This window comes from Corapipo altera, unplaced genomic scaffold (genome assembly GCF_003945725.1).
Source record: "Corapipo altera isolate COAL_440 unplaced genomic scaffold, ASM394572v1 133, whole genome shotgun sequence".
In the NCBI taxonomy this organism is placed as follows: domain Eukaryota; kingdom Metazoa; phylum Chordata; class Aves; order Passeriformes; family Pipridae; genus Corapipo; species Corapipo altera.
In genome coordinates this window covers 1,045,138-1,062,552 of record NW_020884939.1, presented here as the reverse complement: position 1 = coordinate 1,062,552, position 17,415 = coordinate 1,045,138, and the positions used below count along the sequence as shown (strand labels likewise).

The window sequence follows — 17,415 nt, the reverse complement described above, 5'->3', positions numbered from 1 at the left end:
ATCTAAAAGCTCGGTGTCAGACAACGTTTGCAAGACTAGGAATGAGCTTGGGTGTCTCTAAGTGGTGTTTTCAGTCGGGCACTACCACTTTGGGAGGAGTTCCAGTTGAGTACTGCCCTCCCAGTTTTGACTCTTCCCCTCCTGTTTTGTTTCTCATAGACTGGGAATGACAGGCAACCATTTGCTGTCTCACTGTCGCTGCCTCAGGAGTCAAGCTGCATCAAGAGAGTTCTTCACAGAGCTGTTTCTAGGAACTCTTTAGTTAGATTCTTGAAACAAAAGGTAAGATTGAAGGGGAATGTAGGCAATTTTCCATGTAAGTGGAAGTACATGAAGCTGTAAATGGAACTGTTAGAGTTGTTTAATAAAATAACGAGTTCAAAAGTTAAAAAGAGTTAAAATGCTGGTTTTCTTAACCAACTTGCTAAAAAAAGAACTGTAAACATGACTGTTTTAAAAGTGTTATTAGTATTTTAAATCATCGTGGTTATGTCGCTTTAAGCCAGTAGCCAAAGTTGTACAATGTGTTTGCTTATCTTCCACACATGAGAAACCGTATTGAAATAATGGAAAAGGAAGAATAAAATGTTGCATAGATGCTGCTATTTAAAAAAGTTCAACTTACCCCCTTGCACTTTGCTGGATTAGGCATCTCACGCAAGGAAGGTTTATGTAAATGTATATTTATCACGCCTCAGTGTGAAAATACTGACTTACTGCATGATTTTATAACTTTGCTTTTGATTTTAAAATATAGAAGACACTTGTTTATAAGTGAGGGGTAATGATGGGCTGTTACGTTCAGTACAACCTTCTGCATTTTTCAAAACCTTTATGTGCACAATTTTCTCTTAAGTAAAATCCATTTGAATTTCTCTTATTAAAGGCAAGAGCTGTGTTCAGACCTCCTGAAGCCCAAAGGATATCCAACAGCAAAGAATTAGGCTTCATGACAGACATTTAGGAAAAATGCATATTGAACTGTTAATGTTTTCTCCTATTCCAAATCAGTTGGTTGATGTTGGAAAACTAATCCACCTTGGAACAAGTTTTGGGTTTTTTTGCCTTTTTCTTTATGGTTGCTCTTCACCCAAATCATTTTGAGTTGAAATGAGAGCAAAGGTCAAAATGGGCAGGAATGTCTTCAGTCTTTATTTCTGAAGCTGTTTCACCAGAAATACTGTATCAGCTATACAGAGGTTTTTTTCTGAGCCAAGTTTTGATTTGAAGCTGGTTGTCTGAGTTGATAAAGGAAATAGGGTGCCATGCAGCACTGGGAACCCCATTGGAGGAGTAAATGTGCATGTCAAGGTCTATCCATTTATTCAGGCATAGCATGGTGGGATTGTGGTTTTGCTTAAATACTGTTTTTCTGTCCCTGTTTATTGCATTATGCTTTCCTATGTGCTAGGTAGCACTAGGTAGCTCCTTGCCTGCACCCAAAGTGATTTGCAAGCGTATCTCAAAATCAATATATATGCTTCAAAAGTATCAGTCACATTTGCTACCCTTTGTTTTGGGATTGTTTTGTGCGTGTCTGTAGGTAATGGGGAAGAAGGACACTATTCGGGAATACTACACTACTGTTTGGGTCAGTGGACAAAACAAATAATGCAAACTTTTATGTCAGTTTGAAAATAGTTACATAAACTAGTACGTGATGGTGAAGCATCCTGGGGTAATGCAGGGTATGAAACAACCAAATCCATTGGCAAAATCAGTAGCAGCTCTACAAAGAATAAAAAACCACATTTTTTTACCTCATTGCAACTGAGCAAGACAAAGACATTTGTCAAGCAAAGCAGTAGAGTGTAATGTTGGAATAGATAATTGTCAGCAAAAAGGGGAAATGGGGAATTGTACATAACAAATAAAATTTTAAAACCTTTTAGTAGCACATCATGGAATTTTTTTGTTAACTATTTTTTTTTAATGAGTTGAACAATATCCTATTTTTAGTGGAAGGTCAACTTGAACTTTATTTAAACAGAGCCTCTGGTTCTGAATAGAGATAGGAACACTTTAAATGTGATAACAAAAGGGAGGGATTGGAGCCAGACCTTCTTGACCTATCCTTAGGAGCACAGGATAGCCATCCATGTAAGAACTGTATGCCACTTAAATAGAGAGGGGTCCTTGTTCTGGGCTCAAAGTGCATGCAGTGAAAATAGCACTGAGACTCATGTGAAAGGAATTTTTTTCTTTAAGAATTTGAAATGGATCCAAAAAATGGTTGGGTATTTTTTTATAAAGTAAATATTTATTTCAGTACCTTAAATATTACAAGTGTAGTTCCTAGACCAAAAACTTGGTCCTTGCAAAACTGTACCTGGAAGAAATCTTACAAACATAAGATTCTTAAAGTAATTCTAAACTAAGCAGTATTCTTTTGATTCTGCTGCCACTCACAGTGTTGTATGTCCACTAGAACTCCGCTGAGCAGGGCAATGGTTTAGTTGACTGGGAAGGTGGTGAGGCTGTTGTCAAGTTCCCAAGTTCCCGTGGTTGCGTTTCAGCGGAGAAGAGTTTTCTTGCTGTGGCTGTAGGCTCAGGACCATAACACACATTTTTTTGGATAGCTGTTGTTGAAAACCAGCCTGGCATGCCAGTGCAAAGCCAAAAGCTGTGTAGCTGGTCAGGCTGTAGGATTCACACTTCTGCTGGAGCGACTCCTAGAATTTGTCGCTGTGTCGCAGCTGGAAGTGTGTGCATTCACCAAAGGCAGGAATTCTGGTGGTGTGTTTAAGGGACATGAAGGTATTAGCTGACCTAGGAATAAGAATACTAGTAATTGGGTAAACTTATCATATGAGTATGGAAGAAGATGCTATATACTTTAGATTTATAGTGTAAATTGTATTTGGAAATGTTTTACTCTCCTTAGCCTGCTTATTGGCCTCAGTTAAAGAAAGTGGAAGTAAGGTGCTCCAGTGACTATGATAGTTTTATCCCAGCACTCTGTCCCTGATTCTGCCACTGGCATTCTCTGTGATCCTGAGTAAATAATTTTTCCTTTGTGATTTTATTTCCTTATGTAATATTGAAACACAATCTTTGCTTGTAAAAGTGCTTTGATGGAATGCACTGTAGGAAAACTAGGTCTGAGTGTTAAACAAGGAAAAGGGAGCATGTTCTGAATGTTATAACCCTGGGGAAAATCTTAATTTTTTTATCTCACTAAATATCAGAAGGTTACAGATATTTAGAACTAGGCCCAAGCTAGTTTCTTTTCCTTGGTAGGTTGATTTTAAGGGATGATATATAACACTGTTTATGCTGAGAACTATGTTGAAGACCTTGGAAATCTTATGTCCTTGGGAATTTCAACTGCTTTTCAGGTGTGGATTGAAAAAGTGCTCTAGGGAGAAAGTAGACACAGGCAGAAGTGAAAGGGAGTATAAAAAGAAGTACTGTGGTTTTTGTTTTCTAGTTACTTCACTGCAAATCTACACCTAAATGCAAAGCCTGTTTAAATAAAGTAGCTTTCAGCTACTAAATGTTATTAATCGATCTGAATCTTGTCACCTTCTTCAATTCTCCAGCTCTTCTTTCCTTTCTGATGTCTGTACATTAACATGGGAATAACATGAGTGTTTCTTGTTGCCAGTGGTAAGAAGTGAGAAAGTCTGAGATGGTTAGGGTGTAACCTGACAGCTTTGTCTGGAAATCTAAATAATTTGGCAGGTGCATTGTAGCTTTTCCCCAGTATTAAATGGGCCAGATCGTTCGCAGGTGTTGGAGATACTGCTCCATTCTGGGCCTTGGTCTGGCCCACAAAGGGTCTTCAAGCAAAAGAATTGTTGTATTGGGAACAGAACTAGAACATTTTGGAATTCTGAATATATTATTTCATATATCAGCTGGAGAATTAAAGAGAAATGCAGCGATTGTTTTTGTGACTTCTCTGAAGTCTGATTAGCTCTCGCTGTACTGGCTCATTAGCAAAAAGACTAATAAATTTTATTCCCAGAGTGCTGTTGGTACCGACTGATTAAGCGGTATAAAAAATATTGAAATTAAGACCAAATAATAAAAAGCATTCTATTACATATTCTCCAGTGCCCTGTCCGTGTGTATCTTTAGTTATAAAACAAATCAAGACTACTTTGTCTTAATACTTTTTCTAGTTTTCCTCGTTTTTCAGAAGCCAATAGGCCCGTGCATTTTGTGAGATTGATAGGATAATATATTTTATGTCATTATAGAGTACTACACAATAGAAAAAAAACAACAGAGAAAACAAATTTGGTGCCAAGTGACTGGGTGAGAGCCTTATGAATCCCTTTGCTGTCCAGCTCAGGAGGCTGAGAGTGAGTCATTGCCTCCAGACAGAAGTTGGCATACAACTGGAATATATGGGAAAACAGCTGTGCTGAAAATTCCAAGAGCGATCACTAGAAGTATGACATGTTTCATGTCATCTAATTGTTCAAAAGCTTGTTAACTCTGATTTTTGTTGCCATGCTTGTGCCCTCGGGTATAGCTTTAAGGATGCCCATCCCCCTGCCAGCCCTCCAGCAGCCACTGTGTCCTGTCAGTCATCCTGAAATACACTGGAGAGCTTGTCAGGCGGTGCCTTGCAGATGCCTCAGGAGCCCCATAGTGAGCCACAGCAGTTGCACTGAAGTTCCTCACCCAAGGAAATTACATAGTTGCCTTAGTGCTGAATATGGACCATGTGTTTTCTAGGATAGGTGAGTGATACGCTGTTGGCTTTTTTATGCTCTAGCAGGAAATGGATTTTAAAGTTCAGATTTTCTAATTTATGCAGAATATCTTTGGCTCTGCTTTCTGACACTTATTGTATCTATATGCAGATGGTTTAAAAGCTGCAGGTGCTGCATTCACATTGTGCTGCAGATGGATACAGACTTTGGCTGTTTTTCCAGTGCCTTTGGCCATTTTTCCAGTGTCTTTGGCCATGTCTGATGAAAAGACAAAATTCTCCTGATACTGAAGTTTGTAGCACTTGATAGGAGCGTGCAGGTGGTTGCTTTTCTGGCTGTTCTGGGACACAACTGTATCTTGTGACACATGCTTAACATCCTAAGTGTTGTAAGAGCAGCTCGTCTCCAGTGCTGAAATCGCCCACTGTAAAGGTTAATCTAACCGGGTGTGAGGTTATAGCAGCCTTCTGCCAAAATATCTCGCAGTCAAGACCCCTGCTGTCATTAGGAGGCATATATACTGGACTAGACATATACATTTCCAAAAAAAAGAAAATGGACTGTGATTCTCATTTTTTTCCTGAGGCAAACACCAGATTTTTGTCATCTTAGTGAGTGTGATCTGGAAGGACAGAAATTCCCGTACTAAGTGGAAATATCAGAAAACATCCCAGAATGATCTTTACTGGCTGCGTGTTTTTCTTTCTATCACCTATGATACTTGCCTTGATTAAAAAAAAGATGAATTAAAAATCAAAATTAAATATTGGTTACCATATAGTATGGTATATAACAGTAAGGAGAGCCTCATAGGTTAAAAGTATGTAGTCAAGGTATCAAAATAATTTAAGATTTTGTAGTTTCCCCTGCACTGGCTTGCAAGGTTGTTTCCATCTTTTGGGCTACTCAAAGGAAGTTTCAGAAAACATTAGAATTTTACTTAAAAAAAAAATTACTGGAATCAGGAAGTGACTCCTGAAATGAGTTATTTATACCTTAGAATATAATTGAAATTTTCAGAGACAATAGTTTTTGCAATTGACTTTCAGTTAATGATGAGTTATGGGCCTGACTCAAGGCTAAAAGATATTATTGGCTCACCTGGCCTTTTGAACTCAGGGTTCAAGCAAAGAATAAAAATGCTGATGTTAGACAATATGCTGAGGTTCAAAACCAAGCAAACAAACAAGACCCCAGCACAACCCAGAAAAGGAAGAGTCATGGCACGTGGATTCACATTTTTCTGACCTGCAAAAATGAGGTTGGATTTGTAACACTTTCCAAGTTTGAGACTGCTCAGGGGTGGAATTCTGGAGCTCAGTGATCTCTAGTAAGAGGAATTGACTGTAATTGCAACTATATTTTTATCTGCCAAATTTTATAAAAGATCTGATTGTTGTAGATGACCTGTAGCATGGGAAGTTGTGCTGCGAGAACGGAGAGCAGCTCTGCTGCAAGCAGCAAAGGTTTTATTTCTGGATTTTGAGTAAAGCAGTTGTAACACCCTTCTATCAAGGAATTGAGAGGAAGCCACTGCAAAGTTAAAACTATGTCTTCAGATCTCAGTAGAAGCACCAAGTACTGTCTCCAACTATTTCTTACGTGTCCCCTTGCAACTGATATATGAAAATTCACAGCACAATCAATACTATCTATTTGCAGCTGTTGTGATGGATTTCAAGAAGTGTCCGTATACTGGGAGGCTCCTGAAAATGTCGAAGATAAGGCTTGGTAACCAGCAATATCATAAAGATTTATTTTTTTCTAATGTGAATAAAAGGCAGTTTGAAATGTTGGCCAAAGATTTAGAAAACCAGTGAATTGCAGATTGTACAAAAGAGTCTGCCTTTGAAGCAATCCCATGAAGCTGGAGGAGAGTGTCTTGTTGAATTAAAATGCTTTTGGAATCAGGAGTTGTCACGTGAAAGGGGGGGAGTTTAGATTTTGTCTGTTGGTGCCCCCAGGAAAGTCGAGACCTTCGTGTCCCACGAGTCACTGTCTCCTAATGAGACCCTTCCCCAACAGTCACAAGATCAGAGGGGGATTTGACTGCCCCTGTCAGGGGGGCTCAGCCAACAATGTGGAGACTTTTAGAGCAATCTACTGAGATATATATTAAGGAAGCACAAGCTCTAGTACTAATAACAGCATTTAACTTGTGTAGAGTATAATTCTTACCCAGGGCATCCCTGTGGGGGGAGAAGATGGGCTCAGCCTGTCAGCTGACCCCAGCAGTTTCAGTGGAGTCTTCTGCAATCTTCCCCCTATCCCCAACTTTTATACTATTACTTTTATACTATTTCTTTATGTTTAGGTGGAGCTTGAGTAGTTCTAGTCATAAATATTATTTCTGATTGGTGTAAAGTTCTTTCACCACAACTAATGGGATGAGGGTGGTCATCTGAGGGGGGTATTGACGTGGTTGTTGGCTCAGCAGCAGAACTCCTTGTTTCTCCCTTGGCTGACAGATACTGTATGGTCTCATGATCTTCCAAGTAGCACAGTGTTTCCCCTTTCTGCCAGGATTTCAATGGAGGGAGGCCACGTAGACTTCACTTTGTTCCGCTCTCTGTTCCATCCCTCTGAGCACATGATTATCGTATGGGGAGCGTGTCGACTGCATTCCGTCCAAGGACTTGCAACTGGATTTTACCCTAAGAATTCTTAGTCTCCTCTAAATTTTAACCCTGCCCATCATCCCACAGGGGTGGACATAGCAATAACAGCACAGATGCTTCTCTGCTGTATGTTCAGAGACCGCACCAATGTGCTGGCAGGTGGGCACAGACGTGACCCGGTGTTTGCCAACACTGCAGGACAATCCAAGGTGCACTCACTATGGTTTTGTTAGGGGAGAGGCAAATAAATACCAATGCAGTTTGGAACTGAAGCTGAGGAGACAGCAAGGGTGTGAGTGACAGACGTTTATGGCTTTCAGAGCAAGTTATTAGTACTGTAGGGGAGAGCTTACTTTATTGGGTTCAAAAGAATCTCTCGCTCATATTTGCTGTCTTTAATTCCAGTGATTGTGTGGAGCTCTGAATGTTGGTGGGAACCTGGCTTCCAGGTTACTCATGGCTCCCTTGCTATCAGAGCAAATGCTGCTAGAAATAACTATCTTTGTCTAGAATTTTAATCTACTTGGCAGGCATGGAACCTTTCTGAATATTCATTGTTCAATGAAATGATGCAATTAATAGGTGTTAGTCCTTTGAGACTGCATTTTATACTAGTCCTCTCGCGGTGTTTATGTGCACAATGTGAAGAAGTCAGGAGGTGTTGCACTTCCATGATGACCCAAGCCATAGCTGAATGGAGCACTCTGAGTGATTCTAAATTTGTCTTATAGCAGTTGTTCCACTGCGGTAGATGGAAAGAGCCTGCCTTATTTCTTGCTTTGTTGCATATACAGTGTATTGTCAAGAAGTGACAGCCTGACCCATAGCAAACATGCTGGGCTGGATGGGCTGTTGATCTGGTTCTGCAGGACATGTTGAATGTGCTTGTTGATGCTGGTTGATTTTTGATGTCTCCTGTCTCTAGTGGTCTGAAATTCTGAAAACGTTGCTTAGTTTGGAAACAAAGTATCTTGCCTGCTGAGAGCATGCCTAACTGCCAGTCTCTACAGTCTCTATTCCATGTTTGCAGAGTGTTTTGTTCTGAGCTCAATGAGTAAATCAGTATTTTCCAATGAGTAGAACAGAAGATAGCGAGTCATCCATCCATTGCAAGGCACTTTGTAGCAGCTGCAGTGAGGCTTTGTGAGTAAGAGGTGTGCTCTGTGCACCTGCACAGCTCCCACTTCATCCTGGGAGGGAGAAGGCACAGCAATTGGATCTGGCAGAAGGGCTGCAGACCTTTCCCACCACTTGTTTCTGAAGCAGTGAATTATGAGGGGGATCAGTTCCCTTCCAACAGAGGGATAAGGAGTATTTCAAAACTGTTGGAATATCCTGCCTACAGAAAGAGAACCACTGACGCTGGTGATTTTGGGAGTCTCAGATTTTATCTCATTGGGGTTTGTTGCAAGTATCTAAATGCTGAATGTGTAAAATCCAGCCATATAATTTGCTTTGACATTTTCTAGAGTTCTCTTTCCATTATTCATTTCCATGGAAGGAAAAGTGTCATTCTGGTCAGTCTGATCTCAAGCCTCTCTTCTCTTTGTCTTTTGGCTTGGAATTAAAATGGAAAAATCACTTCTCTACGTATGGTATCACCTGGCTGAATGCAGCTGAATCTGTGGGAACTTAGGTTTGCCACTAGTGCAGCTTGTAATAAAAGAATGAACTTGGCACTTGTGTAACCTTTACTAAGAATGGCAAACCTGTAAATTGTTTTTAACTGTAATTCTTTAAGTATTGTTGATATTATCTTTGCTTGTAAGTGAAATGTGAATAACTCTTCAGATCCATTTCTACACAACTTGCTATAGAAACCCTAAACCTATTGTGTTGTATTAAATCAATGCTAGGTTCACTGGAAGGTAACAATATATCTCTTTAGCCTGCACAATTGCAGTACTTTATTAGTTTATTATACAGCAGCAATGGCTGTAATAAGTCTTGCTTAAAAATGACAGATACCCATTATTTGTGTGTTTGAAGTCTTTATTGGCTAAAAAGGCTTTGCTGAGCTCTGTTTCGTGGGACGTTAAATTACTACAAAATTTGAAGTGTCTTTTATTTTGGGACAATAATCAGTTGCATTCCAGCTAAAGCACAGTTATAATTCTCTGGTTGTACACACACATTTCAGGCTAATGGCCCAAACCATGGCCCAGTGAACTTGGTAAAACCCCTTAAATTAACATAAACAGACTTTGGATCAAGTTCCTAATGAATGATTTATTCACTTTAAAGACCTTACTTAGCTTTACTTCCATCTTATTGACTTCAGTAATAGGCTGTCTTGACTTAATCTGTCTTGACACTTAGAAAAGGTTTGTTATTGCATGTTGTAAAATGACAAAATACTTCATTTTCTCCTGCTATTAATTTCCAGTAACTCTAAGATCTGCTGTATGTTTTTGTTCTTAAGGTGTTTATTATGACCACTGTAATTTGGCACATGGAGTGAGATAATGTGCACATAGCATTAATGTTTTTGTGATAAATTCAGTAATGTAATATTTTTGCTTTAAAACTCCTTTTTAGACTACTAGAGAACTTACATTTAATGGTATTCTAATGCAATTATCCTTGTGTATTTTTTAATATGTGATCAATGTAGAAATCTGTGTGAGAAGACAAGAAATTATATGTACTTTAAATCTATGATTTCACAGTCCCTGTAAGCATTAGCATATTTTTTTTCACAAGGAAGAATCGTAAAAATTACTTTTTTTTCTTGAAATCCTAAGGCTGTTATGAAACAAGTCCATATTCCCATAGGCAGTCTCTCTGCTCTGACAGAGGGCAATAAGACTTGCAGCCATGGCTAATAATTACTTACTGCACTTTTTTTTGTTGTTTTGTACCTAGGTGAAATGTCAACCAAAGTGCCAAACATTAAGCTGAAAATTGATCCTCGGGATCTGCAGATCCAGACGTTTACAGTGGAGAAATTACTGGAACCGTTGATAATTCAGGTATTTTAGGATTGCAGAAAATAGGGGGGAAGGGAAGAAGGCTGAAGAACTTTGACTAAGGACATTATTATGAAAGGCACACACACAGCTCTTCTGCACTTGTAGTTTATCCTGGCTCAGAACCTGTCCAGGGGGATCTGCCTTCTTCTAGATTTAGTCACTTGTTCAGTCACTTCCATTTTTGCCACACAATGTATCATACTAAATGTTACATGTTCTAGATAGTCTCTTGTACAGTGTTATCTAGTAGATGTTTCAATGTAGACTACACAGCAAATGGACTTCCAGTGCAGGAAGAGTTTCATATTTGAAGTAGTGGACAGAGTAGAAAAGAAAATCTGTAGGTGAGTTTCTTTATCTGAATTTTGAGAGAAATTGCATTCTGGGGCATTTTAGGGTCTTTAATACCATGGAGAGGACCTACTCAAAGACCTGACCTCGTTTTGCAAATAATGTGTATAACTAAGAAAGTGTTAAGAGACCTCTGTAGCAATATGTTACAGGATGAAGAACAGAAAGGAAATCTGTTTTGAAACTTCAGCTATTTTGAATTTTCTCTCCCTTGTGTGTATAACAAAGATATTGGGTTACCTGCATGTAATTAGTCACACACAGCCCAAGGAAGCCATCTCTTACCTCTGTCCTTTTCTATGCTCTTCTCAATCTTAGAAAAGCTTGAGTCTGTTAAAAATGCAAGTGCTTTGGTTCTAGGAGAATATGATTTGGGCTGTCTTTTCCCCCTTTCAACCTTAATGCTTTGTTTCAGAACAGAACTGTGGAAAGAAAACTTGAATTTTGAGTGGAAGGAGACAAAAAAAAGTGCTGAAAATGCAAAATCAGGTTAAAACTATTACTCAATGAAGGGTGATTGAGCTGCTAGAAGGGTAATAAATGAAAACTGGTCTGTGATTAGAAAGAGAATCAGACCAGTCACAGATAAAAATTACGTTCTTGCTAGATTCACTTAGCAACTGCTGCTGGAATACATTTTAACTTTGAGATTTATGTTGTAATTTATTTATAAATAAATTTGTCTTGTAATGCTGTAGCAGGAAAGAAGCAGTGGAAGTGTTTGAGGTTCCCTGAAGTCTGCCCTAGCCAGTTATGCTAAATGTTGGAGCAATCTTTAGGTTAACAGCATCAATCTTGGAGAAAATCAAGCCAAAACCAGCCTAGGAAGTAACTAGGATGTAGTTGTGGAAGTAACTTTGCAAATTACTTTGTTAGATTGACTTTTACCCCTGCAATCTGCAGTTGGCAGTGGTGATCACTTTGAAACTGTGAAAATGGTAGGACACATTATTTTGTATAAAACCCCCTGGACGTGGCAACTTCCCTATCCATGCCCTTTGGAGTCCCTTGGATCACTGATGAAGGATAGGGAGTTGAGAGGCTTCTATTCTCCCCTGTCAGCCATGCCATAGAAGTTTGCTCACCCAGAGAACGCACGCTGTGGGTTTTTATTCTCCGTACGGGGAGTTTTCTTTCTGTGTGCTGAAAGGGATGAACCAGGATGTGTTTGTATGGGCAGTACTTCAGATTGGAAACAGTGGGCAGGGGTTCTGCTGTTGTCATGAGATCACTTGAGTTCGTTTTCAAATGACTAGGGATTGCAGTTACACCGAATTAAATTTTTTTAAAAAATGATGGTTTATGATTGATGCTTAAAAACACTTTTCTATTAAGGTAAAGGTGAACCAAATATTTTATACTCAGGGTACCAAGACATTGTTTCTTGAACTACTGCAGTATTAAAAGATTGTCTCTAAGGGCTGCCTGGAACTGAATATAGCCTTGACAGAACCTCTGCACAGTTCCTTAGGAACTCAGTATTTGGGATAACTATGACAAAACCCCCCCACCCCTTCAGCCTAATAAGTAATGGCAATAACAGGCAACAGCAACAAGATTCAGCTTTGTAACTGTGATGGCACATGGGCTTGAAAACGACTTAAAACCCCCTTGTGCCTCTAGCACAGCTCTTGCTCCTACCAGAGATGTGCTGGGGGACTTGCTGTGTGTGACAACAAGGTGTTGATGACTGGGAAATGTAGTCATGCAGGAGCAGGATAAATGGGGATATGTTTTCTCTTTTTCTTGTAATGATATCATTTTGACTGTGTATTCTGCCACTACAGTGAAAGCTGTGTTGACAATGGCACACTATGTGAGCTACTGTGTGGTTCAATTCTTTCTGTACGGGATCTGCATAAAGTTTTTGCATTCCTCATTGGGATTCTGTGTTCGAGAATGCAGAGTAGTTTTTCTGTTTTCTGTAATCTCCATGAACAAAGAACTGTCTATCAAATCAGAAGCTGCCTCTGATATTTCCTGATGGTGATGCTGAAGATGAAGGGTCTCGTAGTCAAGAGTTTTCACCTGCAGGAATGATTATTTCTTCCATGCTTTTCCATTTGTTTTATTTCCTTTCCTTCTCAGCATATGAATGATATTTTACATAAAAAAGACTACAGTAAAAATCTGAGAAATAGAATATATTATTTTCTGGGAAATGTGATTAAATACCTAAGACACATAAAAAGTATCTTTTACATGGTAGATTTTTGGGGCAGTTTGCAATTTTTGATGGTGTTTGATGCCTTTCTTGTTGGAAGTATCAGCCTATAATCTCTTTAACTCATTCTTAAAAATATGATCATTGAAACTGCATTAAATGCTCTAGAACTGATGTTAGAGGGTTTGTAAAAATAAAAGGTAGAACGATTCTTATTCCCAGTGCATTCTCTTACCAGCCGGCTGATTTATGTGCAGTAAATAATTTCATTTTCTTCCTTTGAGCCACAGTCAGAAAAATACATGAGCCCTCTCTAACAATCTGAGCCAGAGTTATTTATGTTGCTGTCTCCCTTGGGACCTGCTGAAGCAGTCTGTCAAGTGGATGGTCCTTTTTCTCCCCAAATTTCACATGAGTGATAGAGGGGGCAGGGCTTTTATCTTTCAAAGATGTGTTTATAGAAATGTTCCCAGAGGATGTTTGTCAGTGACTTTTAAAAGTACTGATTCATGAAAAGCACTCGAGTGCATGAATTCACGGACAAGATCTAAAGGTGAGCTGAGGCACAGACAGCACACTTCTCATTTTGTACCTGTGTGTGGAACCCTCCTTCACAGACCAGCTCAAACTACTACTCCTCTGCAGCACTTAGCTGAGTTTGCCTGCTGGCCTGAGAAATTCAGAGTCAGTTCTCTTGCTTTGCCTATCCAATATTACTGGTGGTTGGAATGCCATTAATAAAATGAAGCAATTACATACGTATAAAATGCGTTCATGGAGCTCCAGGGTTAGATCTGTACTTAATATTATACTATCCATGCTTCAGCACAGAGAACAGAACATAGGGTTAAAAAACATCAGTGAACTTAATGAAAATAAAGTGTGCTTTAAAATATCTAACACTTGAAAAAGAAAAAATCCTTTTGGAGTCTTTCTGTGGTGTGACAGCTCAAGCAATGCCTTTAGAGCATAGTTATTCAGAAACATTCTGTTGGAGTGTGGAGGCTGTGCTCAGATGATGAGGAATGTTGAGTGGGATGCTCTATGAAAATAAGTTCTTTATGGATGTTTGAAATGCGTTGTTAAAAAATATAATTTGGACAAAGCTGCAGTATAACTACATTCTGGGCAAAATTATGTACAATTTTAATGTTGAGAGCATACCGAAGACTTCAGAGGTGCTGAGTTCTGGCCACTGTGGTACTCCCTTGTGAGAAGAGAAGGTGTTTGGAAAGGTGTCTGTACTCATTTTGAGTATTTGTTTCTGAGATACCTTGGGAGTCTTGAGCTGGAAATATGGAAGATTCAGCACTTTAGGGGGAAAAGGACCTGGGGGTGCTGTTGGACAGCAGCTGAACATAAGCCAGCATGTGCCCAGGTGGCCAGAAAGCCAGTGGGATCCTGGTCTGGATCAGAAATAGTGTGGCCACAGGACTAGGGCAGTGATTGTACACTGGTGAGGCCACACCTCGAATACTGTGTTCAGTTTTAGGCCCCTCATGACAAGAAAGACATTGAGGTGCTGGAGAGTGTCCAGAGAAGGGCAATGGATATGGGGAAGGATCTGGAGCACAAGTCTGAGGAGGAGCAGATGAGGGTGTTTAGCCTGGAGAAAAGAAGGCTTGGGGGAACCTTATTGCTCTCAACTCCATGAAAAGAGGTTGTGGCCAGGTGGGGGTTGGGCTCTTCTCCCAGGTAACAACTGATTGAAGAAGAGGAAATGGCCTCAAGTTGCACCAAGGGAGGTTTAGATTGGATATTAAGAAAAATTCTGCCCTTGACAGGAGTGTCGAGCGTTGGAACAGGCTGCCAAGGGAAGTGGTGGGGTCACCATCCCTTGAAGTATTCAAAAAACATGTGAATGTGGTGCTTAGGAACACGGTTTGGTAGTGGATTTGGCAATGTTAGCTTTATGGTTGGACTCTGATTTTGGAGGTCTTTTCCAACCTTAATGATTCCTTGCTGAACCCTCCTTGGATAGCACTAGTAATTTGTTGTTATTATTATGAGCAAATTTTAAAATAAGCAGTGTCAGGAGTCGGCATCAGAGATTTCTATTAGATGAGATGAGAGATTTCATAGATGAGATTTCTAATGACTTTGCTTTGATCATACAGAAAGAACACAAAAATGAGGCATATTGAGTAAAATTCTCTGTCAGATTTTATTCAGTAGTTTTGTCCATTCTCAGCGTGTGTGCTGAACTTGCCTGTCTCTAAAACAGTGGGAATCTATTTGCTTATTCTCAACTATATATTTTTTTTAATTTGAGAACAATATAAATTCACTTATTGTAGAACTTACACCATTATTGTGTTTTTTGTTTCCTTTAATTGTAGGTTACAACACTAGTGAACTGTCCACAGAATCCTTCTAGTAAGAAAAAGGGCCGTTCCAAAAGAGCTCGTGTCTTGCTGGCTTCTGTGGAAGAAGCCACTTGGAATCTGTTGGACAAGGGAGAAAAAATTGCCAAAGAAGCAGCTGTGTTTAAAGAGGAACTTCATGCAGCTCTTGCTGATGTCAGGAAAGAGAGTAAGTATGTGACAAACAGTGTAGGCCCCACAAGGAATTAGTTTAACCATGTAACACTGGTGTCAAAGTGAAGGTAGGATATCCAGGAGAAATGTGTTTTGATGTGCAAATGTCTGAACTTTTTGTTGTCTAATTGTGCATTCTCTGATACCACTTATAAGGAGGTAAAGTGTGCAAGCTGGGCCCCATTGTGGAAAAAGACTTATATCACTGGAAGTTATGTTGTTGGAATTTTTTTTTTCAATGAATACAGGATGCCCCTTGGCAATTTTAGTGGCTGTTAAGCACAAATTGAAGTTAATGTTTGCTTTAATGCTCTTCTTGCAAAGAGGCTGTTCACCCAAATGCGGGATTAAGGCCTTTTAGCGAGAAATCTAAACCTGAAAATCTTCCCTCTTTTGTGCAGTAGTAAGGATTTCCTTTGGGAAAGGGTAATAGTCCTGTTGGGAGGTATGTTTTGGGACCTCAGTAGGAGGAAGATGGATTCTGTAGCCTACTGTAAGTCATCCCTTCATGATAAAGCAGCTCCTCTTTGGTGAGTTTTGCCATATTCCATTTTGTCGTGGCTTATCTCCCTATTTCCAATGAGATTCATGGAACAGGACTAGGTTTTGTGGTCTGCTGAGAATTTTCCTTCAGGCTCCTTGTTGCTTTATTGATTTTTACTTTCCCCATGAATGCCAAAATATTTGGGAGAATATGAAGGCCAGGCTCAAATAAGTCAGATAATCGACATCCTAAATGTGTTCCTGCAGAAATCACAAGTTCAATTCATGCATGTTTTAATTGTATCACCCTGCTCTTACTGAAGATGTGATTTAATCAATTTATTTTTAAAATTTATTTTATTTCATTTAGTCTTCCTCTCCGTGCAGCTGGGCTGGTTTCTGAGTCTGTGCTGTTGTTCAGGGTAGTGATTCCTGGCTCCAGAGATGGCTGTGGTTTAGAGTTTGATATATGCATGTGGTGTCTGAGATACCTTAAGGTCCTTTGTGATTAAAAGCATTATGACCAGCACGTGTCACTGTTATCTGTCACACTGATCAGCTGAGGCTCTTGAAAAATCAGTCACTTTGGAGTACTTTTAAAATGTTAGCCCATCCATTACAGGCCGATAACACAAGGCAAGAATACAATATATAGCTTTATATTGATTTTTATACATGGATAAATTGAAAATGTGAAATATTTTTATATTACTTATTGATTCTCAGCCAAGGCCAGAGATAAATACAAAAATAAATAATACATAAAGTAGATTATATACACCTCATACATTTTAAAAGAATGTTAAATCCGTGTTATCACCTGTCATTATGCAATGACAAATTGAGTGTTCACAACCCATCTCTCTCTAAGGATTTGCCAAACTGCACAAGTCAATTTTAAGAAATTGTTGAACAACTGTAAAAAAAAATAGCAGTTCATTAATTTTGCAGATACCTGTAGCCTTTGAAACCATGTGTTATTTTTAATTTGTGGTGTGCCACATCGTATGCAACTTCATTGCCTGTTATTCAAGCCACATTCTGCTGCTGTTAAATGTCTCCTGTTATTTACTTCAAGCTCTTTGAAAGGATGTGGGTTGTCAACTATTGCGTGCATGTGGTTGTGTGCAGTCACCTGCCATTCATGTCATAGCATATCATATTTAATTTTCTAGGGGCATACTTTTCTGTGGTGACTGGCAGGTGTATCTTTATTAATACAATTTTAAATAAATTAGGAGTTTTTGCATGTGGTTCCAGCTCGTATTTACTGTATAATGGCATCCTGAAACGTTGCTGTAGATGATGTCACTCCCATGTGACCCAGAGTTGCACACTGACATCTGGAAAGAATAAATCCTCTCTCCCCTCCTCGTGAGTTTTAGTTTGTGTGACTCACTGAACTTGGTGAGTTGAGGATGCAACATGAGAATCGAAGCCTTACTTTGGAATGTCAGTCACCAGTGTGAAAATGCTGCTTTGTTACTTTTGGAGCTCTTTAATAGAAGTTCCTTTTAAGGGACTATTTTCAAGATGCTTCTGATAATCCTGTACATAATTTTGGAGAATAAAGGAGCAAATTAGTAGGATTAAAATGAACAGCAGTCATAAGATTTGTCGTAT

The 17,415-nt window shown here is 39.2% G+C and overlaps 1 protein-coding gene across 4 annotated transcripts in view; it reads left to right on the top strand.

Annotated features, from left to right (window-relative positions):
• CTNNA3 (catenin alpha 3) overlaps positions 1 to 17,415 on the top strand; it is a 433,577-nt gene continuing 416,162 nt past the window's right edge. For 2 of the 4 annotated variants that reach the window (XM_027660929.1, XM_027660927.1), the window contains exons 1-3: positions 4,587 to 4,694; positions 10,151 to 10,257; positions 15,112 to 15,304. In XM_027660929.1, coding sequence (XP_027516730.1) covers positions 4,670 to 4,694; positions 10,151 to 10,257; positions 15,112 to 15,304 — 325 coding nt within the window. In that variant the 5' untranslated portion in view covers positions 4,587 to 4,669. Of the gene's footprint in view, positions 283 to 4,586; positions 4,695 to 10,150; positions 10,258 to 15,111; positions 15,305 to 17,415 lie in introns of those variants that run through there. The other 2 variants (XM_027660928.1, XM_027660931.1) reach the window with 2 other exon arrangements.